The sequence below is a fragment of the Perissodus microlepis genome, chromosome 19, assembly GCF_051167445.1.
Source record: "Perissodus microlepis isolate ML-2025 ecotype Zambia chromosome 19, ASM5116744v1, whole genome shotgun sequence".
In the NCBI taxonomy this organism is placed as follows: Eukaryota; Metazoa; Chordata; class Actinopteri; order Cichliformes; family Cichlidae; genus Perissodus; species Perissodus microlepis.
Window position 1 is genome coordinate 17,410,555 of NC_140479.1, and position 23,093 is coordinate 17,433,647.

At 40.3% G+C, this 23,093-nt stretch overlaps 2 protein-coding genes across 2 annotated transcripts; one reads left to right on the forward strand and one right to left on the reverse strand.

Moving 5' to 3' along the window:
- The first annotated feature begins 492 nt into the window (after positions 1 to 492).
- hltf (helicase-like transcription factor) lies at positions 493 to 11,625 on the forward strand. Its single transcript, XM_084914716.1, has 25 exons — positions 493 to 612; positions 912 to 1,114; positions 1,245 to 1,411; positions 1,795 to 1,937; positions 2,032 to 2,117; positions 2,320 to 2,391; positions 2,626 to 2,817; positions 2,920 to 2,994; positions 3,088 to 3,148; positions 3,220 to 3,274; positions 4,010 to 4,077; positions 4,183 to 4,230; positions 4,652 to 4,762; positions 4,883 to 4,974; positions 5,089 to 5,232; positions 5,399 to 5,531; positions 6,064 to 6,199; positions 6,806 to 6,985; positions 7,157 to 7,272; positions 7,627 to 7,811; positions 7,928 to 8,050; positions 8,510 to 8,622; positions 9,714 to 9,894; positions 10,799 to 10,879; positions 11,038 to 11,625. The coding sequence occupies exons 2-25, from the start codon at positions 914 to 916 to the stop codon at positions 11,179 to 11,181; spliced, it is 2,907 nt and encodes a 968-aa protein (XP_084770842.1). The 5' UTR covers positions 493 to 612; positions 912 to 913; the 3' UTR covers positions 11,182 to 11,625.
- Positions 11,626 to 13,011: 1,386 nt separating this feature from the next.
- On the reverse strand, positions 13,012 to 22,327 carry gyg1a (glycogenin 1a). Its single transcript, XM_084914717.1, has 7 exons — positions 22,168 to 22,327; positions 19,287 to 19,422; positions 19,029 to 19,203; positions 18,709 to 18,871; positions 17,321 to 17,447; positions 15,494 to 15,728; positions 13,012 to 14,219 (listed from the first exon to the last, which is right to left on the reverse strand). The coding sequence occupies exons 1-7, from the start codon at positions 22,307 to 22,309 to the stop codon at positions 14,049 to 14,051; spliced, it is 1,149 nt and encodes a 382-aa protein (XP_084770843.1). The 5' UTR covers positions 22,310 to 22,327; the 3' UTR covers positions 13,012 to 14,048.
- Between the last annotated feature and the right edge of the window lie 766 nt (positions 22,328 to 23,093).

Consider the following 23,093-nt stretch of genomic DNA (forward strand, 5'->3'; position numbering starts at 1 on the left):
ATCCCACACTTCTTCAATAATGTTCTGGTCCAGGCTCTGGGGAGGCCAGCCCATGCTTTCTAGATGGTATTATTTGGTGGCTCAAAATCTGTTTGCACTTTTTTGTGTATCATAATTCTATTAATTTTGACAAGATCACCAGTACCACTGGGGACCAACACACAGATCCTCCACTGTATTTTGCTGGTTTCTTTTCTGATTTCCTCTGTAGAAGTAGAGGGGAAAAAAAATATGTAGGCCCCAAAGCATGGTGCAACCTGTCAAGTGATGTGTATTATTTGGGTGTATGGTTTTGGTGGTGGTAAAGCAGGATGTTGATACAGGATGAGAGGTGTCTTGAATAAGGTTATCGCTGTCTAATCGCTGTCTAATCTCTTTTTATTTTACAACTCATTTGATGACTAAACGTGAATGCTCTCATATAAAAATGTCTATTTAATGGGCGATCTTTTTAAACGAAATAATAATTTATTTTGAAAAGTAGTGCCGGAAGTTATATAGCAACTAAGGCCGTTTTTACTTTTTGAATAAGCAGCAGATGAAAGTAGCTCAAACGTCAACAAAATACGTCAAAAACAACAACTACAGTCTTCGCAGAGAGGAAGTTAAACAGTATGAACGATTTGTTTCATGTCGACACTCTGTAACTGTCTTTTATTTGTATGGACACACTACACATGCTAACTCTTAATAGCTTATAAGTCTGTGTGTAGGTATAGGTTGAGAAGCTAACTTTATTATATTGTTATTTATATTATAGTTTAATCCCACTGTTTACGTGCTATTTCTGCGTCTGCGTGTCCTCGAATTTAGAATGCGTATTTTCTGTCGTTACAGTCTGCAGCTTATCTTATCACATCAGTCCACAGTACTCTGTTATCTAAACTCATGTTCTTTCATCTCTGCTGCAGTCATGCAGTTCAACCGCAGGTGGAAGTTTGGTTGGGGCAGGTTCAGTGAGGTGGACCTCTTCACAGATCGCCATGAATCCAATGCAGAGACTCTCTCACAGGCCATCAGAGCTGCAGCGTCTGAGGAGCCCGATGCAGACGGCAGCGTGCTGTTTGGTCAGCTCAAGGGAACCGTGGTCGGCCTCAGATATTACTCAGGGGTGGTGAGGATCAGTCAGGGTCTCTTTTATTCCTCTAGTGGACAGAGGAGACAACACAGATGAGTTCTACCACACAGGTCAGAAACATGTGGAGAAACCTCAAAAGCAAATGGTGTTTTTACTCTCTGGACAGGTGAACCAAGGGGAGATGGTCGGTTTAGTGCGGCAGCCTCAGAATCCATATGACCGCAACGCAGTGATGGTTGCCAACATTTATGGAAATCAAGTCGGACACATCAAGAAGGAGCTGGCAGCAGCTATGGCTTACATCATGGACAACAACTTAGCTAAAGTAGAAGGGTGAGCTGCTATGTGCCCGAAACTATTCTCCCTTTCAGAAAATAGGACTATCATTACTTGAACCCCTAAACAAAAGTACTCAGGTGTTACAGACCACTAAAATCACATTATTAATCAAACCATTTACTCCTTTTTTTGTACATATATTCCTTATAGTGTACTGTTTTGGATAACAAATGTAGGATCCCTGGCTTGCTTCCAAGAGAAGAGACAAATCCCTTTGGGGTTGTGCAGGAAGGGCATCTTCCTGCAAAAATCTGCAAAACCAGACATGACATTGTCAAAGTGACATTGAGCTGAGGCGCATGTTCATTATTAGAGGATTAATGTTGGCAAATTGTAATTTCCTACGTGTACTAATACACTTCTCATTACTTTTTCAGGGTGGTGTACTCAGGGACGAAAAACACCTACACCATGCCGGTGATGCTGTCCTTCTGGGGGAAAGAAGAGAGTAAAAATTCGGTACTGGAACAAATGTCACGCCAAGGATATAAGCTGAACACAGAGGGAGGCAAACTGAAAGGTACGCCCTGCACAGTCGCTGGACTTAATTTACTCAAATTTAATGTGTGTGTATGCTCGTGGTTCTTCATTTACCTGCATGCGTTGGATTTCAGGCGACAATCAGCAGTGGTATAGTAGTCAAGATGCTCGTGCATTTTCATCAAAAAAAGGTGTGACCACTGCACTAACTGCCAACGAGGTAAATAAATTACATTCAATGTTTTAGTAGTACAGGCTTTATAGCTTATAATAAAATAATAATAATAATTATACATTTTATTTATAGGTCCGAAAACACTCAAGGACACCTTACAAGCAAATAAATAACAAACTCATGGGATGGACCAACATGTATCTGTGTTGAAAACAATGTTTTTTTACTTATATTTTTTTCCTTTCAGCTAAAAAATGCATTTGATAACCTTTTCGAAGGGTTGATGGAGAGTAAGGATGGAGAGAAAGAAGCTGCTGTGGTAGGTATTTAATCTGTTTATCTTTTTTTATTTATGACCTGCTTTTGTCTGTAATATGTTTGTTTTTAAACTTCATAAACAACAGTTAAATGCAATGATTGAGATCATTTTATTTTTTTATACTGGAGTTAAGGAAAGAGTTTTGTATTTCTCTCCAAGCTGTCACTACATTTTGCTTTTCTTTATATGGGAGTGCAGCTTTAGTGTTTAACATACAACCGTCTCTCTTTCCAGTCTGTGGCTACTCCCCTCCTGCTCCATCAGAAGCAGGCGCTGTCCTGGATGTGCGCTCGGGAAAACAAAGCTGCCCTGCCGCCATTCTGGGAGAAGAGAGGCGAGCTATACTACAACACCCTCACGTGTTTCTCTGCCAAAGAGCTACCAGAGAGGGTTCGTGGAGGCATACTGGCAGATGACATGGGGCTGGTAGGTGACATACAGATACACATATTTAACTGGACACAACACATGATCATATTCTAACAGCATCCACAGTCAGCGTATATTGCACTGTTTCCTTTCTTTTAGGGTAAAACACTGACTGTAATTGCGCTGATTCTCACCAATTTTCACAAAGGAAAGCCGCTGCCTGTGGAGAAATGTGTAAGTAGGCGTGTGTTGCAGTCTTTTCAGGCAATATGCTTCATGAGTAACTTGTTTTCACCGATTACAATATGTGTGTTTATATGTGTGCAGATTGAGACGGTTTCACCCATTAAAGCTAAAACGACGTCACAAATGGCCCTGACACTGGAAGGTACTGAAAACTTTTAACACATTTTATGATTTTGTCGAAATTAAATAAAATATGTGGTGTGTTTGCTTCAGGAAGCAGCAGTGCAGGTGGAGCTGGAGTGAGTGGCACATCAAGTGGATCTAACCTGTGAGTGTATTATTGATGTACATTTCACTCAAATTATACAACCTCAATTCCATAAAAGTTGGGACTCAGCATAAAATACATGTCTCAAAAATAAACTGGGACAGTGGGACAGGGCCATGTTTACCACTGTGGAGCATCCCCTCTACAAAACTGTAAACATCCATACACCTTTCAGCATTAATGATGCCTTTCCCAATGTGCACGCTTCCAATTCCACAGGCACTAAATCTTACCCAAGTCCATGCATTGATTTTAGTGGCAAAATAATGTCTGTTTTAATGCAGTGCCAGCTGAGGACCCAAAGATCACAGACTTCAATAACGATTTTTAGCCTGTGCACAGAGATTTCTCCAGATTCTCTGAATTTTTTGATGATATTATGTACTGCAGATAATGCAGTACTTTTGCATTCATTTTGCATTCAGGAACACTATTTTGAAGTTGTTCCACAATTTGTAGACAGTTTTTGCAGATTGGTGACCCTCTGCCTCCCTAAGATGCTCTTTTTATGCCCAGTCATGTTACTGATGTTTTGCTAATTAACATAATTAGCTGCTAAATATTCCCCCAGCTTTCTTTTTAGTACCACTTGCTTTTCCAGAGATTTGCAAGTCATTGCATTCTGTTTTTATATACATTTTACACAGTGTCGCAACCTTTTTGGAATTGGGAATCTATTTTCTGCACTATTATATTCTGTGTTAGCTCATGACCCAATTCCCCTGTGTGAATCAGTACCCAGGAGGAGGTGATCTGTGTTGATGAACCACATGCAGTGAAGGCAGCAGATAAGTCAGAGAAAAGTAAGAATTGTCATCTCCACATGTTTATTTTAAAACTTTTGTTTGTGCATTTGTGACTTACTTGCATTTTTAACCTGACTTAACCTTAACCTGACCACTTAACAGGTAAGAGCAAAGAGAAGATGAAAGCAACCAAGAGAAAACCAAGCAAAGGTATAACTGTAACCTGTAGAACTGTGTACTTGTGATGTGGCTCAGGAGGTATAGAACATCATCTGCTAATTGGAAAGTTGGTGGTTCGATCTATGGCTGCTCCAGTCTGCATGCCAAATTATCCTTGGGGTAGATACTGAACTCCAAGATACACAGATTTACAGACAGTGTATGTGAATCTGTGCAATGAGTGTGAATGTACGATAGAAAGAACTTGGGTAGAATGAATGGGCGAATGAGGCATGTTGTATAACTGTGAGTGCTCAGATAGAGTAGAAAAATGCTTTAAAAGAACCAGTCCATTTACTGATGAGAAAGTAGATGCATGATTGCACTGAACTGATTTCTTGTTTTGCTTCTAAACATTCTTAATAATCATTTCCTGTGAGTAAAATTATTGACTTGTATGCTCTTGGTGCAGAGGGATCGGTGTTGTTTGAGGATCTGGACTTTGCTGCAGCTCTGAGTGGCTCAACATCTGGCACAGGCTCAAAGAAGAAGAAAACAGACAAGAAGTCCAGTCTCACTCAGAGTGAGTCCCAACAGTGCATTTTTATTGAGTGTTTTATGTTTATATTTCTGTTTAAAGAAATAGAACTTGGACAGTCATTTAATATTTGATTTGGGCTTCTTTTTTTTTTTACATGTGCAGTTGCTGAATCCTCCATCGCTGAAAGCCCAGATGACTTAAAAGCAAGAACAACTCTCATCATCTGCCCCCTCTCTGTGCTCAGTAACTGGCTGGTAAGAAGGCACACTTTGAAAGAACTGTATTTTTGCATGCCATAACAATTGGTTACAATTAAAGTTAAGCAATGTGTAGTTTTTTTCATCATTTTCCTTTCTTCTTTTATGCAGGACCAGTTTGAGCAGCACATGGACCCTAATGTGAAGCTGAATGTGTATTTGTATTACGGTCCAGAGAGAAACAGGAGTAAAAAGTTTCTGTCCTCTCAGGATGTGGTGATCACCACGTACAATGTCCTCTCTTCTGATTTTGGGGTGAGTATATACACAAATGTGTTGCAGTGTGGACTGAAATATTCACACAAATTAAAACTGAAGATAATCCAGCCATTGGGTACATTTTTTTTAAATAATTCATAAGTAACTGGACTGGATTTTTCTCTTAGGAGATCCCTAATGTACTATAATGATTTCCTTTCAGAATAAGAGTCCCCTCCATGGGATCAGCTGGCTGAGGGTTGTGCTAGATGAGGGACACATCATAAGAAACCCAAATGCACAGATGAGTAAAGCTGTACTTGACCTGAAAGCTCAGAGACGCTGGATTCTTTCAGGTATCCCATGTCTAAATACACACACACAGATTTCAATAGATGACAGCGATGGTATGGCAGGGTTTCTACTGGTCATTTAAAAGTCTGAAATGAAACTCAAGGAGATACAAGTTTTAAAATATTTAATATTTTCTGTAAATTTGTTATAGGTATAACATTTGAAGATGAACTGTTTCAGACTCATAAAAAATATAAACTTTGTTAAACCAGTTTTTAAAGTGTCTACTTGCATTTATTTGTAATGCATTTATTTTAATGTGTATTTTTGTAGACTGGCACAGTAGACAGCTCTAAACTAATACCATAATTGTGACCATTCTGTGCTGTTTCATTAGCGTCTTCATCTACAGAATGAAAATAACAGAAATTATGGCAATTTCTGTTACATCACAGAATGATATTGGTTTGATAGATCTTAATACCACAACTGTAAATACCTAAATAAACAAATCCTCGACGACATCACAGTACGCCATTATGTTTTTTGAATATGTAGTAAACAGGCACACTCATTCCTCTTCCTCCTCTTCAGGTACTCCCATCCAGAACAGTGTGAGGGATCTGTGGATGCTGGTGGCCTTCCTGGGTCTGAAGCCCTTTGATACGAGAGAGTGGTGGAACAGAGTGATCCAGAGACCCGTTACGCAAGGAGACAGGGCCGGCCTGCAGTGAGTGCTCAGAGATCCTTTAACTTCTAGACTACAGCACCGCATCAATCCTGCAGAGGGTGCCATTCACTTAAGAGTAGCAATAATCTTTCTGTTTAAAGCCTATTTGCTTTGCTTGTGTCTCCTTACTTTAATTTTAATATTGTTTGTGTTCCCTACTCCTTGCTCATTGTTGCATTTCTTGACTTTTAAAGTTTTTCTTTGTCTAAAAAAAAAAAGCTTAAAGCTCCAGGGTCTAATCTCTTGTACAGAGAGCCTCGTATCCAAGTTTTTAATCAGAATCACTTTGCCAGAATCACTTTCACGTTACTGTGAAAGATCCACAACAGACCTGACCACTCGTTCATGCTTTTCAGCATACTTTTACTATAGCTCTGCAGCTCACTGCTGGACATATACCAACAACAGTCAGTCAGCACAGACTTTAAGCCGGCCTGGCGTGATTGCAGTTGCCATGCAGGTGCGCCCGCCTCCCCTGCAGTGGCACCGCAGATCATGCCCCGTGTGAGGGTATGATAAAGTTTTTTTTTTTTAAATTGTTGTAAAGTACTATTAATAATCAGACACCTTACAGTATTAGTCTGTGATACTTGCTACTGTGTGCAGACACCTTCAGACACTAGTGAAGTGCATCACCCTGAGACGGACCAAGAACAGTGAGGTGAACGGGCGGCCTCTGGTGTCACTGCCTGAGAAGAAAGTCTACGTGGAGCAGGTAGAGCTCAGCCAACCAGAGAGGGAGGAGTACGAGCTGGCACGCACTGAAGGAAAAAACACCATTGGCAGGTACGTGTGGAGCGTGTCAGTGTACTTGTGCAAGCATGCTTGAGAGTGACGAGTGTTTTTGCTAAGACAGAAAGTACCTGTGTGAGTTTATTTGACGGGACATGTGACTGTTGATTCATCCATTCATGTCAAATGTTATAATAAAATACAATTTTACGTTCATTTTTGCAGATATGTAGCTGAAGGTACAGTCTTGAGGAATTATGCTGATGTGCTTGCCATTCTAATGAGGCTCCGACAGCACTGCTGCCACCCTGACCTGCTGGCAAAGATGTCCTCAGATTTAGGTAAAATCTGAAATTTGTGGATTAACGAGATCAAAACTTTTGAAAACACTCGATGATCAACCTTATCAATGAGGAAACTCATTAGTGGGGATTTTGTTGTTTTTTGCTTGATAATTAGGATGTTTTTTACTTTGTTCTGCTGCTATCTTGAGCTCTAACGTGTTGAGTTAAAATATAAAGACACTTTAGGCAAACAGTTGACTTTGCTGGTAAAACCTTTTTCTTAACACTACCTGTTCTGAGATAATCAGTCAAACAAGTACTTGTATTAATACAAACATTAGAAATGTTTCTCCTTTTTCCAATTACTTCGTTTGCTTATTTCTTTCCCTCCTCATCACTTTCTGGCTTTAGGTGCTGCAGCAACACCGTCAGAGCTGCGGGAGCGTCTCATAGAAAAGCTGCGGTTGGTGCTGGCCAGCGGCTCTGATGAGGAGTGCTCCGTGTGTCTGGACTCGGTCCGTCTGCCCGTCATTACACACTGCGCCCACGTATACTGCCGGCCATGCATCGCACAGGTCATCAGCACTTCAGGACAGGTATATGTGCATCAGGCATTTGTAAATTAGCTGTCATTCTACATAAAACAAATACATATTCAGTTTAATTTAAATTCATATTTCTCTCTTTGCTGATGCTCCATATGTTGGCACAGGAGGTGGCGCACTGTCCTCTGTGTCGAGGTGAAATCAAGACCAGTGAACTGGTGGAGTTTCCACAAGAAGAAATGGAAGAAGAGAATATTACAAAGCCTGAGAGGTGGAGGACAAGCTCAAAGGTACTCACTTCACTCAAATTAAGTAGGAGAAAATAACAAACGCACTCAGTAGACCCTAAAACAGGAGCCATCCCTTAAGCTTAATTTTCAACACATGGTAAAGCTTCAGCTAGTCTTCGCTTTCTTTTGGTACTGGGTACTTTTATATCAAACAGAACATGAACACAAACACTGGAATATAACCAAGGTTAAGGTTTTTCTGATTCTCAGCATGTGGCTGTTCATCACACCTTGTGTCATTAAGCCCATGGTGCACACATGGAGACTCAAGTGACTGCTAATCTCTAAGCAATCAGTGGTCTGATATTTTGTATATAATAGAGCAGATTAGTTCTCTTTCACAACTTTAGCTGAGGTGGTGCCAAAAACTTAAAGCAAGCAGGTAGCTCCACGGTTTTGATTTGGCAGGGGTGGAAAATGGGTTTGTTCTGTGCCGTGTGAAAATCTGTGTCTTTGCAGGTGCAAGCACTCATGGGAAATCTGCTCAGGTTGCGATCTAAAGACAGCAGCATGAAGTGTTTGGTCGTCTCTCAGTTTACACGCTTCCTCACCATCCTGGAGACTCCACTCAGGTAAACAACACTAAGATCATAGATTCAGGATTTGCAGTGATTGCTGTGGCTTTGATGGAGGACGGCAAGACAGTGGTGACGTATGCAGTATGAGTGACAGATGGGATTAAGTTGGAGAGGGGCCTACATCAGGGATCAGCACTGAGCCCCATCTTGTTTGTTTGGTGATGAGCAGGTTGACAGATGAGATCAGGCGGGAGTATCCGTGGACTATGATGTTTGGACATTGTGATCTTAACTGACAGCAGGTAGCTGGTGGATTGAAAGTCAGTGGAAGAAAAACAGAATACATGTTCGTATTCTTGTATTAGAGGGAGGCTGGAGGAATGGTGAAGATGCAAGGAGCAGAGGTAGTAAAGATGGATGAGTTTAAATACCTGGGATCAACCCTCCACATCAACGCACTGCACATAAGAGAGTGTAAGAGTGAAAACAGTAGTGAGACATACTTTAATGTATGGTTTGGAGACATTGGTACTAACAAAAAGCAGTAGGCTGAGCTAAAAAATGCCAAGATTTTCATTGGCAGTGACCATAATGAACAAGAAATGGTTATATGAGAGCAGTTTGGAGACAAAGTTAGAGAAGTACAGTTCAGATACTTTGGACATGTAGCTTAGTGGAGGGTTAGTGGATATATTAAACAAAGGATGATGGATATGGAAGCAGGAAGAAAAAAGGAAGACCTGCAGAGGACATGCAGAGAGTTGGTGTGACAGAAGAGGATGCTGGGGTAGGATGAAAATGAGGCGGATGATCTGCTGTGGCGACCCCTAAAGGGAGCAGCCAAAACAAAAAGGAGTAGGAGCAGCTGTGGCTTTGATGACCAGGGAAAAAATACAGTGCAATAAATAAAATTTATGAAGGAAGCTCTAAATGTGTCTTTTATTTCAGTAAAATTCAGCTAATCATTTCAGTCATCGTTTTTTATTTACTTTTACTATTATTAATGATTGCTTTAAAGCCTATTGATTTATCTGCTACAAGACAGAAACGAGCACTGAAAACATACAGACTGTGGTGTAAATGTAATTGATTGTATTAAATATTTTATTTGATTGGTCATCATGGAAGTGTTTCCTCCTCACCAGAGAGCATGGCTTCAGTTTTGTGCGTTTGGACGGCACCATGACCCAGAAGAAAAGGACTCAAGTCATCCAGGAGTTTCAGAGCTCAGCGGCCGACAGCCCTACCATCATGCTCCTGTCACTCAAAGCCGGAGGAGTGGGGCTTAACTTGACCGCTGCCTCTCACGTTTTTCTCATGGACCCCGTAAGTACAAAGCCTGGTGGAAGCAGACATTCAACCACATGGTTATATGCATGAGACAGCATACTTAGGTTGGTGGCCAAAGACTAAGTTATGTAACAAATTGACAACATCTAGGAATCATGTTATCAAAGATTGAGATTTTCTTTGGTGCATGTAGTGGAGGTAGACTGACTGGAATAGGCGAGGAACAGGTCTCTGAACATTAATTAAAGTTTGTAAATCTTTTTTTAATCATTAAAAAAAATGAAAGGAAAAAAGAAAACAACACAAATGCCATACATGGCTGTGTGACTAGGTCAGGACTTGGGCTCTTATCTCATAACTAAACTGATAGAACTGGTATGCATCAGGATCTGGCTTGCTTTACCACCTAAGGATAATGTTGAGGTAATGCTCACTGGTCATTGCTTGTGCAGATGCCAACACTGTGCCACAATCATCTATAGTCACACTGGATGGATGCTTGACTCACTGAAGTTTATTAATGATCAGTTCTGCTGCTTAAAAAAATAATTAGTTAACTGAAATAAAGTGATGGTAGATTTTCTGCAGAACATCTGATCTTTTTCAGCTGTTGCAGCGGGGAATCCCTGTGGCTGCATTGATGTTTCACAGACTGACCTACTTGCACATTTGTGCCTCCAGCCTAGCCCAGCAAGCTGCATTGGTTGCACCGATGTAGCTAGCAATGTCATGGGGGTTGCATGACAAGTCAAAATGGCATCAGAGTGCACCACTACTCAGCATTCATTACATCCCGTTAGATGTTTGTGCACAAGGATGACAAAGACGATCTCTAAGAATGAAATCTCGAAATCTATCTTGTCATAGAAGGTTTTCAGGAATAAATATTGCATCTTTTCAGTTACCGTGAACTCTCTCTCTCTCTCTGTTTGTGTCTTAGGCATGGAACCCAGCTACTGAAGAGCAGTGCATTGACCGCTGCCACCGTTTGGGCCAGAAAAGGAAAGTTGTAGTCACTAAGGTCAGTAATTTGGCTCTCACTATTTATAGTATTGGAAAGACATATTTTGCTTTTTTCTGATTAGTGATTTTTTTTGTTTATTTTTAAATTTTAAAAAAGATGCTAGATTACTAGAGAACTAATCATGTGACCATGTTTGTGGGGTTTTTTTGCTGCAGTTCATTGTAAAGGATTCAGTGGAGGAGAATATGGTGAAGATCCAGAGGAAGAAACAGGACCTGATGGAGAAGGCATTCGGATCCACCAACACTGACAGGAAGACATCTCGCATCGATGACATCATAGCTCTGATGGAGCTGTAGGCGTCTGGTACTGGACTTGAACTGAAGCGTTAACACGAGTTACAAACAACGATTTGCATTTGAACCGTAACCATCAGTTATTGTGTATTCATTCGTCATGGTCAGGCATAGTTTCTGTTGATGATAAATGTGCTCAACGGTTTTTAAGTCACCATTTTGATACAAAGATGCAGGACGTACCACTTGGCAAGCATTCATATTATTCAGCTGTGATGTTTAGCAACTCCTACTCTTGATTTACATGTTTTAACAAGCCAATACTGTGCTGATTACTGGAAGCGGCTGATAAAGAGATTAAGGTTAATAATTAAAGGAGGTGAAGGTTGGACAAACCTAACTACCTTGTAACAGTTTTAACTTTTCAGTTTTCCCCATGCAAAACTGAACAGTTGTGAGAGTGTTTTGAGTTTTTTTATAACTCTAAAATTAAAGAAATGCACATGACTGATGTAGTACATCTGTATCTGCTATATATAACTGTAAATACAACAGCTTCCAGATGTTGTGAAAAAAGGATCTGTGACACATCTGTTGTCACACCACGTAAAGGAAAAGTAGAACAAATGATGGCAGCATGTTCAGTAAACGTCTGAACCATCTAACCAACCTCTAAAATGGATTAGTTTCCAAAATAAAATGCAGCTTTAAATAGTTTCCAAATCTCTTAGTGAATATAAAACCAGACATTTTGGCTGTTTACACTTGATTCTCCACAGCCTTGACGTTTGACAGAAATCAAATAGCACAGTTGCAGCACGACATCCAACAACAAGTACAGTAAAAATTAAACAACACGAGGTGGATTAAAGGTGGGTTGTTTTTTTATTTGAGCTTTCAGAGGGATGTACAGCTAACAGCTGGGAAACAGGACAGATGTGCAGTAACTCGCAACCTAGAAAGCTACATATGGACTTCTCCCATAACCTTGCCAGCTTGTTTTAGGAGTGTTTTACTTAACAGCTGTGGGTAACAGTTTTGAGGGGCACTCGGCAGGATTGAAGCAAAGAGGGTATTGGCAACAGCAAGGGACGGAGTCAACGTTCAATCTGTTGTGCCACTAGCAGCAGTTACAGTAAGTGAGGTTTTGTAAACAGTGAACAGCAATAAGGCAGCTGGTTACACTACAGAAAGGAAGTAAAGAAGTTAAACCCAGTTAATGGCACAGACGCACTGATGCAAGTTTGACAGGGACATACATGCAGGAGACGGATGGACGGTAACAGATGTCTGACGAGTGCGCTGTGGTTCAATCCCACGAAAAGACAAGACAAACCTGACTGTTAACAGAAGATGTGGGTGGAAGCACCTCATTACTGATCCATGTTTTAACTCTGTGCCATGCAAATACAACACAACACGTCTTGCTCTAATACGATACCAGACAACACAAAGCTGAAGTCACAGGGAGCTGGTGAGTGTCAGAGGCACAGACAGGAACGCTCATCTGTGCACTCCAGTGAGGTGAACTGTCATGTAAAGCGGGATTTTAATAACTGTCTGCATATCTGCTTTAAAGTGGTTTAGACATAGAGGTTTATTGCCGGTAGGATAGACAGAAAAATCCTGAAGCGACTGCATTTCTGCTGAGCTGCTCAGATTTTCCAAAGATCAGGAAGACTCGGAACTGTGAGTCCGTTTTCAACAGGTGCACTTAAAAGGAACAGACATTTTAGGAAGTAGCTACAGCTTTTTTCTTTCTTGTCAAGAGTTTGGTGAGAGGATTTGCTCCACACAGCTGGATAACCTCGCTTAGCATGAAGACTCGAGCGGGAGAAACAGCCAGAGCACAACTGACCAACCAGCATCTGGAGGTCCATCGATTGCAGTTCATTTTCTCATCATAAAATTCATCTGTGAACACTAAAGAAAAAATAAAAATCAGCGTTTATGTATATATGTGGCTCAAGGTGCTTGGCCAAGAAAATCGATATGTTACAGGTTATAAAACAGAACCGTTGTTTCTTTACACTTCTGCTTTTGTAGAGAGTTTCTAATCAATCGCTAGTCTTTGTTAACTTTGGACACAGACTAGCAGCTTCCACTCAATATTTGTGACCTCGATACATCACTTGGCGATTGGGTCACATAACCTTGGGCAGGTAAATAGGATGGAAAAGAAAGTTAAAATTTAATTAAATTTTTTTTTTAATTTCAGTTGTAAAAAGCATCTCCAAAGATATTTTATACAAATTAATACATGTTCAGTCTCTACCCAGACTTTTAAAATGTTTGCATGGGGTGAAGCTGAGGTCCACAACCTCTGTCTTTCATTGCTAATGTAAGGGATCAGTGAAAATACTGGATTTAGCTTTGTTTTTTTCAACATAACAAATACTCCATTATACTACTATACTGTAATACTCCAGATAGACAATACACATCTCTAGGATTCTTTAAAATATCTCTCTCTACATATTTTTTGTACCGTTAGCTATGCAACTAAATTATATCTCAGAATATACACAGCACTTAGGTGAGGGATAATAACGACTATTTGCAGTCTCTGTGCTAAGGGAGTTAGTTGGTCAGCTGCTGCTATAGCTTCACACTTACTATAAAACCATGTGAATCTTCTCCCCTAACTCTCAGCAAGAAAGTAATTTATCCTAAAATGTCCAATTTTTCCTTTAAGAGGAAAAAAAAGTGGAAGGTGGAGTGCATGGGAATTTTGTTTTTGTCACACTTAACCCTCTACACACTAACAGGATGCAGAGGTGGAGACCGAAATTTGCTCAGAAGCATTCATCCAGTCACCTGCCAATCAAGCCCCTGTGATTCACTGAGTGGTGGTTTACACTCCCACCTTCCACCCCCACCCAACCTCACAGAGCTTCAACTAGTGTCCGTCACGCTCCCTCGGTCGCCCACTACTTTAGGAAAGAGTTAAGTTTTTCCTCGATGTTGGCAAACGAGTCGTCACCCATGTAGTCGATCTGGCCCGCTTCCCAACGCTGCTTCCGCTCCGACGATGAAATCTTCTGAGACACAGAAGGAGGAGAGGACACCGACTCCTCTCTTACATCCTCGTGAAGCTTACGCTGCATGACATGGAGAGTGAATGAATGAATCATCAAGTGAAACTAGAGCAATACTTTATAAGGACTGCTTTCCTCAAGCGCGGCCATGCTCCGCTGGAATTACCGCACAGAGGAATTTGCTCTTTTCTGGCCTTGAGACACGTTCGGTACGTGCAGGCATTTCTTAAGGACAGTAAAAATATAAACGAGACATTTTTTCAGGAGATAAGAGTAGTACTATTTTCTGAGATAATTTATCATAACACTATAAAAATAAACAGTTCTAGATGCTGGATGTGCACTTAATAAACTGTATCAGGTGGAAGAATCAGGTAGAATTTATAACTTAAACAAATATTTTAATACCAGAAGTTGCTTCCTGATTCACAACAGTCTCCAATCAGTTTATTCCCCTTAATTTAGTTTTTTTGTTTGTTTGTTTTTTTATACATCATAATCCTTTTAGAATACCATACTCATAGATATACAATTATGAGTATGAAGAGAAAAATCTTCAAATATCAAACTTTAAACATGCATTCTAATCACTTTTTAGTGAGATTTCTTGATCAAAGATTGCGTCGAATTTCTACTCATCATTTAAAGTCTTCTATAAAAATGTCAAATAAAACAGTTCCAAGTCCAGATCTAAAGAACTACACCACTATAGTCTTAAAAAGTTAGTCATAGCAAATGGAAAATTACGTTTCTCCTCCGGCATGTCTGTATAAACATGTAAGTGTGACACAACATGGCACAGTTTCAGGGTGTTGGGCAAAGCCACAGGCTTTTGGCAACGTTCCTTTGTGACAGAGCTATTTCACTACAGTGCTGTGACTTACAGACTGCACGACAACTTCCTGCTATTCTGTGTTAAACAGTTGAAGGTCCCAGCACGGCTCACTGATGACAGTAAGCTATTCATGCAGTTGTGGCACTGCTGAGAGGAATGACGAAGTCAGTAGCGACAGACATCGTCTGGTGCTGAGGAATGTGGAACCAATCGGCTCTTATTTACTATCATTATTATGACTAAACCTAGCATTTTAAATGCAGCTTTACAAGAAATTGAAACAATTTAAAGATTTGGTAATTGCTCAACATGATGGAATTTCACACCTGAAAGATATGTGCAATATAAAGAAGAGTTGCTATGCAATTAGAAGCTTCAAAACAGTCAGGAAATGCTGATTATGCAACATGCTACAACACCTAAAATCACATACATTCATAGTCATTAATGTTTCATCACATTCCCACCAGCCACACCCGAGACCCACAAACCGTTAACATACCTCATCGCTCTGCTCTATAAAGCCGCTGAAGAAGGGAGTGTCTCCGTAAGCCTTCTGCAGTAAAGGCAGCACAGATTTGGTGTACACCTGCCACCACATCAGCAGATAGTCAGGGTGCAGCACGCAGGGGTCAGGTGAGGACTGACCTTTGACCTCGCCGCTCTGAGCATCGTAGGAGTAGTTCCACGGTTTCACTTTGCCCAGGAAGTGCACCACCTTCGCGCCTTGGCCGTACCTGTGCAAACAAACAGAAGACCGTGAGAGGGGGAAAGGAGAGCGAGAGAAACATGCAGCGAGAGGGCTCTAAACACTTCATCCATCCATCCATTCTCTTCCACTTATTCTTGGGAGTGCTGGAGACTATCCCAGTTGGGATGGAGTGTTGTGAGAGATCACTAGTCTAGCACAGAGAGACAGACAACCGTTGACACTCACATTCACACCTATGTCCAAATTAGAATGTTGCACCAAATTTGCAACACACAAACTACAGTTTACAGCATGAGATTATTTCCTGTCAATTCTGGAAATGACCAGAATGCACAAGATTACAGATGAGTACATCAGAGGAACAGCTCAAAATTAGAGAGGCATGTGCAGACGAGAGATAGTGGCTATACTGGACAAAGGATGATGGAATGCAGGAGGTAAAGAGGAAAATCTAAAAAGGAGTTAATGGATATAGTGAAGGAGGACATGCAGAGAATTGGTGTGGGAGAAGAGGATGCTCGGGATAAGATGTGGTGAACATAGAAACTGTGGCTTTGCTGACAAAGAAGGAGGACAAGAAGAAGACGTTTATTTTGAGGGTCTGAAATAAAATTATTACTGTACTTTTGTCCAGAGAATTTGTGAACTCCAGTAGGATTTTTTAAAAGTGGGAATGATCCAGTTTAGTCATACTGCAAACCAGTTTGAGACAACCTCCATTTCTTTCTCTTTCTTTCTTTCTAACTATTTGGACATGAACACAGCTTTGCTTCTGTGTATTGCTTCAACAGTGGTTTTGAAATGAAGCAATGAAGAAGTGACTTAAGGGTGCTCTTAATTCACTTTTCTTAAATTCAAGAGAAAAAAGTCCCTAATTATTTTCACAAGTTTAAAAGTCATTAAGCAACAGACTGACAGTTAGCTGTTCATGTAAACTCTCAACAGGGACCTAAAAAGTGAAAAAACATTATTGTAATCAGACCTACTGATAGTGGAAACTCTAGAAGAGGAGAAAAAATTGACTTGGATGAAAACAAGAGAAATATCAAGCAATGAGAGGGTTTACCCCAAGATTCAAACCAGCATGATGGAGTAATGTCGTGTTAGGACATCTATGGCTGCTAATAGAACTAGATGTTTATTGATAATGTGACTGCTGATCAAAGAATGACCAATGTATTCTAAAGTGTGTACTTAAAAAGCTGCATGACACACATCCTGCAACAGTTTCTTGCCACATTCCTATAAAACTCTACTAAACAGCAATTACATTTGTAAATTCAAAGATATGAATCATGACGACACACTACATCCACCGATCTCCTCCAAAAGGACACAAGCGGTTCTGATTTAAATGAAACGGCATATATAGCTGCTCTAGTTCCTCTTATTCGAGCCAGGTTTTGGTAAAACTAGCGATCTGTTTCAGTGGCTTCTTGTAATTTAACCCCCAACCACTGACACACACACAAACACAACACCTTTGAACTGACCTTGAGGAAGTTTTATGTCACCTTAACCACATAATGAGTGCATTGAGTATTTCCTCACATGTTCACATCCACTAGTTTCTGCAGTTTTCAAAGAGAAACTGTGCGCATGTGCTTGCATACTAACTGTTTGAAAGCCGGTAGGTAGGAGTAGATGGCAATGCTGCTGAGGTTGTAGATAAAGGGGAGGTGTTTGGAAATATCTGCCGTCGCCCAGGTGTTAAAGTAACTGTTGAGAACTCCCTGATCCCCACCTGAAGACAAAGACAAGCAGACAAGCATTATCAAATACACTTCACGATATAACGGAGCACAATGAGAGGTAGCCAAAAATACACAATAGTCTTTATATTAGTGATATAAATTTAGTGCCTTTCTAATAAAGGATAAAGATGTTCTTCAGTTTCTGGCATTTTCACCTCATCTGACCGCTCTTCTCTCACTGCTGTAATACACACACACACACACACACACACACACACACACACACACACACTATGGTAGATACAAGAATACCCACCACCATTGCATTCTGTACATTCCCACAGGCTGTGTCCTATCTGACATGTAAAAATAGAAGCTGAAAGGGTGTGCTGACAACGCTGTGGGAAGATACAATGAGTAACAACATATGGCAAAAGCTTTTTTAGATTTCTATGATTTAGCTATTTACTGAGTCACAGAATCAATTCTGATCATAGAAGTAGCTTTGATCTTTCGTCCACTTGATTTCTTTTTGTTTTTAATTGATTTGGGAATTGCTTTGGTTGCTACCTTAGCTAAATCATTGATTTTGATATGGGACTTCCTGAAACAACATAGTAAAATAAAAGTAAAAAGGTTAACAAAAATCTCTTCGATCTTAAACTATGCTGAAAACACTTATTCTGGTGCCATTTTCCATCACGTTCATGCGTACACTGTCCAAATATAACCAGGGCTTTTAAAAGAAAGCACAGTTTATTCAGATACTCAAACTTGTTTATTCAAAGAAACCCTCTGCAACGAGTCATTCTGTGGACAGATAAGTCTATTACTTTCGAGAGGTGAGAGTGTTTAGTGTTCACACTAAATACCACCAGCCATTCCCACAAAAGGCTGCCTACAAGGCCACTAAGGAGACATTTGGAAACCACTTTTTACTGAAAAATATAAATATTTTTCTCCATCATGGTGCCAGGAACAGTGATCTCAACCATATAAGTTGTTAACAGCTACTCGATATATTACAGCAGTGATTTAAACAGATATTCATGATTCCCAGAGATTTACTTCAGGAATGCCTTCCTTTTGCTTGATGAGCATATAACTACAGCAATGAGGAAATAGCTCTCGTCACCTTTACTGTTGTTATAATTTGCAGATGAGCAGGTTAAATAATGGAAATTGTAAACTTTTTATCTGCAGGTTAGCTGTTAGAGTTTAAGCACGATAAGACAAGAAGGACCACAGCTGGCCCTTACTTTTCACTGTAGACGATATTATGTTTGGATGTATTTACACAGATTCACTTGCCATCAAAGCTGCCATTTTCACCACAGAATGTGATGAGCTTCTCGTGGGTCTCATTGGATGGTCTGAAGACAAATACCCCAGAGTTGAAACAATCTGGCCAACCAGGATCTGGAGCAGCAGATAACTCCTCTCTCTCAAAGAGTTCATCTATGTTGGACAGCACCTGAATGCATAAATATAGATGTATTAAGAATCATTCATGAAAACAGGAGAGGTTTGAGAAGGAAAAGTATTTTAGATCTCCACTGTGTCTTTACATCGCTACAAAAAAAGAGCCAATGCTGTGTGGTTTTTGTGCTGTTAACAGATCTCTTTCTCACCAGTGTGTCAGCGTCCATGAACACACACTTGCTGTACTGCGTGAGCGTCCAGCAGTGCAGTTTGGTGAACGTCACCCCCAGGTCCGGACGCTTCATCAAGGCCAGATGAGCTGAATCGCCTGAATCCATTACGTCCACCACATGCACCTCATCAAAAATGGAGCGCAGCACATCTCTATAAAGCAGACGGTATGATTTACATCAGCATGTATGTCACCTCTTATCCTCCGGCAATGGCTAAACAGCTGATGCTGTTACCTGCAAGGTTCTGCAACATGTGGCCCCACGAGAGCGACCAGCTTCCTGGTTGTGTTGTGGCTTCGTAACGACTGGCCGAGGACCATCGCTCCCTTTGCATAGCTGTCATTTGTGGCCAGTGTCACAAAAGCTTGGTCTGTTTGTGGAAACACACATTCACACACTGAGCCAGAAGAATAATGCATCATAACATTACTGCCATAACTTCATGTGTCTTTCAGTCACAGGCTAAAAACCGTTATACATTCCGACAGCTTTAAATATGAATGTCTTAAATACCATCTTTCTGCAAAAAGACAGGAAAAAGTGCATTTTATTATGTCAACAGCAGGTCCCACAGGTCTTTTCATTCAACTCTGTATTAAATTAAGTAAGAGGTGAATTATCATTGCAGACTGCATTTCATTTCGCTTTATTTTCTTAAGATTCTGTTTTCTTTTCTAGTGAAGGCCTTAAAAAGCTGCCCTTTTCACCACAACATTTACATAAAAGTATATAAAAAATATTACTGCTAATAGAAGCAGTATTACTAATTTTGAGTAAAATCAACTAAACCCGTGGCCCCGCTTCCACTTTTCCTCTAAAGCAGACATCAATTGAAGCCTCATGATCCCCTTCTGCAATTACGGTAATCTCCTGCATCAATACAATTCATTTTATCGAATTTTATTCATCCTAAAACCAGTTATGCAAAGGTCAGCGTATGATGAGTCCCCAGAGCATAAATTAGCAACCACAGGGGGCAAGCAATGTTGAGTGAAAGCAGGCCTGGAGCCAGCTGAGAGCATTTATCAAGCTGAATGTATGAGCTGTCGGGGGGCTTCTGGGAAACCTGACCCACGTGGCTGTGTTGTATAGTTGCTAAGATCTTATTCAAGGAATTCTAAGCGGACTGTTTCAGCGTACAAGAAAGGCTTCTCTCACCTACAGGGCAGTACAGGAAGCATGTGTTGCATTCTCACAGGGTTAAACGTGGCTACATGAAGCCTCATGACCTCTAGGTATGATGTGAAGAATGATGATTACCCAGTTCAAAATGTGAAGTCTGCTCAAAAGCCTCCTTTGTTTACGAAAATCACATTTGTCTTTATTTGATATAAACTAATCAGAACTGTTGCAATCAATGTGCAATGATTATATTAGATGAAAACAAGTATGGCTTTCTTTTAAAGAACACGTGATCCCAAACCTTTGAGTTGCAGTTGCTTGTTTCATGAGTAACCTGTACTGGAGGCAGACAATTGCATACATATTTAACTGTTAGTGTTACAGTGTTGTACACACATTATAATAGTAATTATATAACTATATGTTCCATATTAAATCGTTAACCACATTAAGACTTTCACAGTAACACACGGAGAGACACTAAAGATGTTTTAGTGTACTGACAGGAAGGGGGAGGGGACAACTTCAAGCCTACATACAGCAGCGCACGTCCACATTGAGAAACAAAGTGAAGTTAACTGAACAAAAACAGGAAGTTAACAATGTATTTCTAAAAAAATAAAAGCACACGTAAGACGCTGAGGGATAAAGTCTAGAGAAAATTGTTACCTGTTTGAGTAGAGGGGAGGGCAAGCCATAAAACAATCAAAAACAGACTGAAAAGGTTTACACGGCTTCTAAACAAGTATTACATTTTGCTGTGTACACTGATTTTTACTGAAAAAGAAAAAAATATATCTAAAAATGCAAAAAGCAGATTTGCAGATCAAAACTTGTTCAGTTTTCTGGCTACAGACTAATCACTGCATGGATACAGCCTCATGCTTCTCTACAAGTAGTTGTACAAACTTTTGGTGAAAAATAAAATACCAAAACCACTCACATTTGTGTACTGTAAATATGCCACCAGCTGGCTTTCAGTCTTGGTCCTAGGCTCATCCAACTCACTACAGTTTGTATGATGAAATCATGACTGTGGGTGAGGTAACACAGGGAATTCCCACATGCCCACCCTGTGAAATCCAGATGTACTTATCAGCTATGGGCATACTAATTAACACTAATAAACATCCGTGTAAGACTAAAAATGTTAGCTGATAGGGAGCAACTACAGTAGTAATTATATTTAAGGCTATATTTTGGTCTAAGCACCTCACGTCTGAGTATTCAATATCCTTATATTTATGCTGTTCTTGTATATATAAAGTAGCATAACTTTGAAGACCGATTGTTTTAAAATGACTTTAAAATTACAGTAAAGCAATAATGAAAAAAAACTGCAGGTGTCTCATCTTTTTAAGAATCTTTTTCATGCCTTACTGAGGCATATGTACAAATTTATGTGGCGTTTGAATGAGTCAATAAATTCAACAGTAAGAGCTTTGACTGTTATAACACGTGGTGACACAAGGTACACCTCCAGCTTTTCTAAACATTGTAACAAGTGTCTGCATATTTTGTGATAGTTTCGTCTGCTTGAAGTTTTTGGGTTTTTTTTTTATATGGACTAATGTTGCCTGAATTAAAGGTGAATTAAAAAAAACAAACAACAACAACGGTTTGTTAGATCCGTAGTTGTTTGTACGTTTGTACCTTTTTAATCGCTTAAAACTACTCCGATTTTGAAGCTTGTGACCGGATGTGCTGCTTTTCACCATCGCCAGCTTTACTTTGGTCCAAACCTCTGCAGAAACTCATCAAAGCAACTCTATGACTACACAACCATTTAGACCACTAAATCGCAACTTCTGTGCACCACATGAGCGTGGGAGCGGGTGCTGCAGCCGCTCTAAAGCCCCAGAGTTTGACAAGTACGCGTTGGTATTTCGGAGGATGCATGCAGTTCGTGCAGCTCAGCTCCGGTCCGGTCCGGTGCGGTGCGACCGGGTTCCGATGTCAGTGTAATGTCTGAGAGAGTCAGTCAGTCTCTTACCCGACATGGTGCGCTTAGGAGGGTCCACCCAAGGGTCGGGGGTCGTGATGGGGAAGACGAAGGGCTTGCACTGCGAAGGGCAGAAGCGCAGCAGCTGGGAGCAGTCCAACACAGGAATTAAGCCCCACATTTTCCGGGTCATGTGACCACTGACAGCTGACACGGCCCCCTACGCTTGTCTCATCCCGTAAAACTTTATTTGTGATGGTCTTCATCACAGACAAAAGCCATCTTTTTACATTTTTTTAATCAGTTAGGTAATTAAGGATGGGTAAAAGTACAGCGCCATTAGTATAATAATAGATTACAAATGAACAGATTAATAAAGACTGGATTAGTGTGTACTTAACAGTATTCTGTTGTTTAGATCATTATAAGGGTCATATTTTATTTATTTTTTGTAAAAAATAAAAATGTATGAACTATTAATATAATAATAATTAAACGGTAATGCGTTATTAGCTAAAGTACGAATACAGCACGCTGATTTTTCCCGATGTTGAGTTACGTTTTTTCATATGTTTAAAATAAAAATGAAATTAGAGAATTTATTTTTAAAAAAATCACATTAAATGGGGTGTTATGTTGTGGCAGGGATTTGTCCACCAGGGGGTAACAGTTGTTGGAGAGTTTTCAGTCTGTGGGGCGCATGCCCCGGTTCTCATAATAAAGAAGTAACTGTGAGCTAAACATGGTCTCCGTGGTTCCTTAGTCCTAGGATATCACATGGGGCAAACTATATAAAGTTTACAGTCTGACATTAATATGCAAAGGTGAAAGTGTAAGTCCCAAACATCATAAGTATTCCCGTACGTCATCCTAAAGGAAAATTTAGCGTCCGTTGTCATGGAAACGATGACGCTGCAGTCCTTCGGGTGATGTTCGGATTCGGGTGATGTCCATGGAAGAGCATCACTTTCACTTTG

Coding starts and splice junctions, on each gene's coding strand:
- hltf (XM_084914716.1), top strand. CDS start 914: ATGCAGTTCAACCGCAGGTGGAAGTTTGGTTGGGGCAGGTTCAGTGAG. Junction 2,392..2,625: donor GAGAGAAAGAAGCTGCTGTG/GTAGGTATTTAA, acceptor CTCTCTTTCCAG/TCTGTGGCTACTCCCCTCCT. Junction 8,051..8,509: donor GGTGGAGGACAAGCTCAAAG/GTACTCACTTCA, acceptor GTGTCTTTGCAG/GTGCAAGCACTCATGGGAAA.
- gyg1a (XM_084914717.1), bottom strand. CDS start 22,309: ATGACCCGGAAAATGTGGGGCTTAATTCCTGTGTTGGACTGCTCCCAG. Junction 19,204..19,286: donor CATGTTGCAGAACCTTGCAG/GTAACAGCATCA, acceptor TCTGCTTTATAG/AGATGTGCTGCGCTCCATTT. Junction 17,448..18,708: donor TGAAAATGGCAGCTTTGATG/GCAAGTGAATCT, acceptor CTTTGTCTTCAG/GTGGGGATCAGGGAGTTCTC.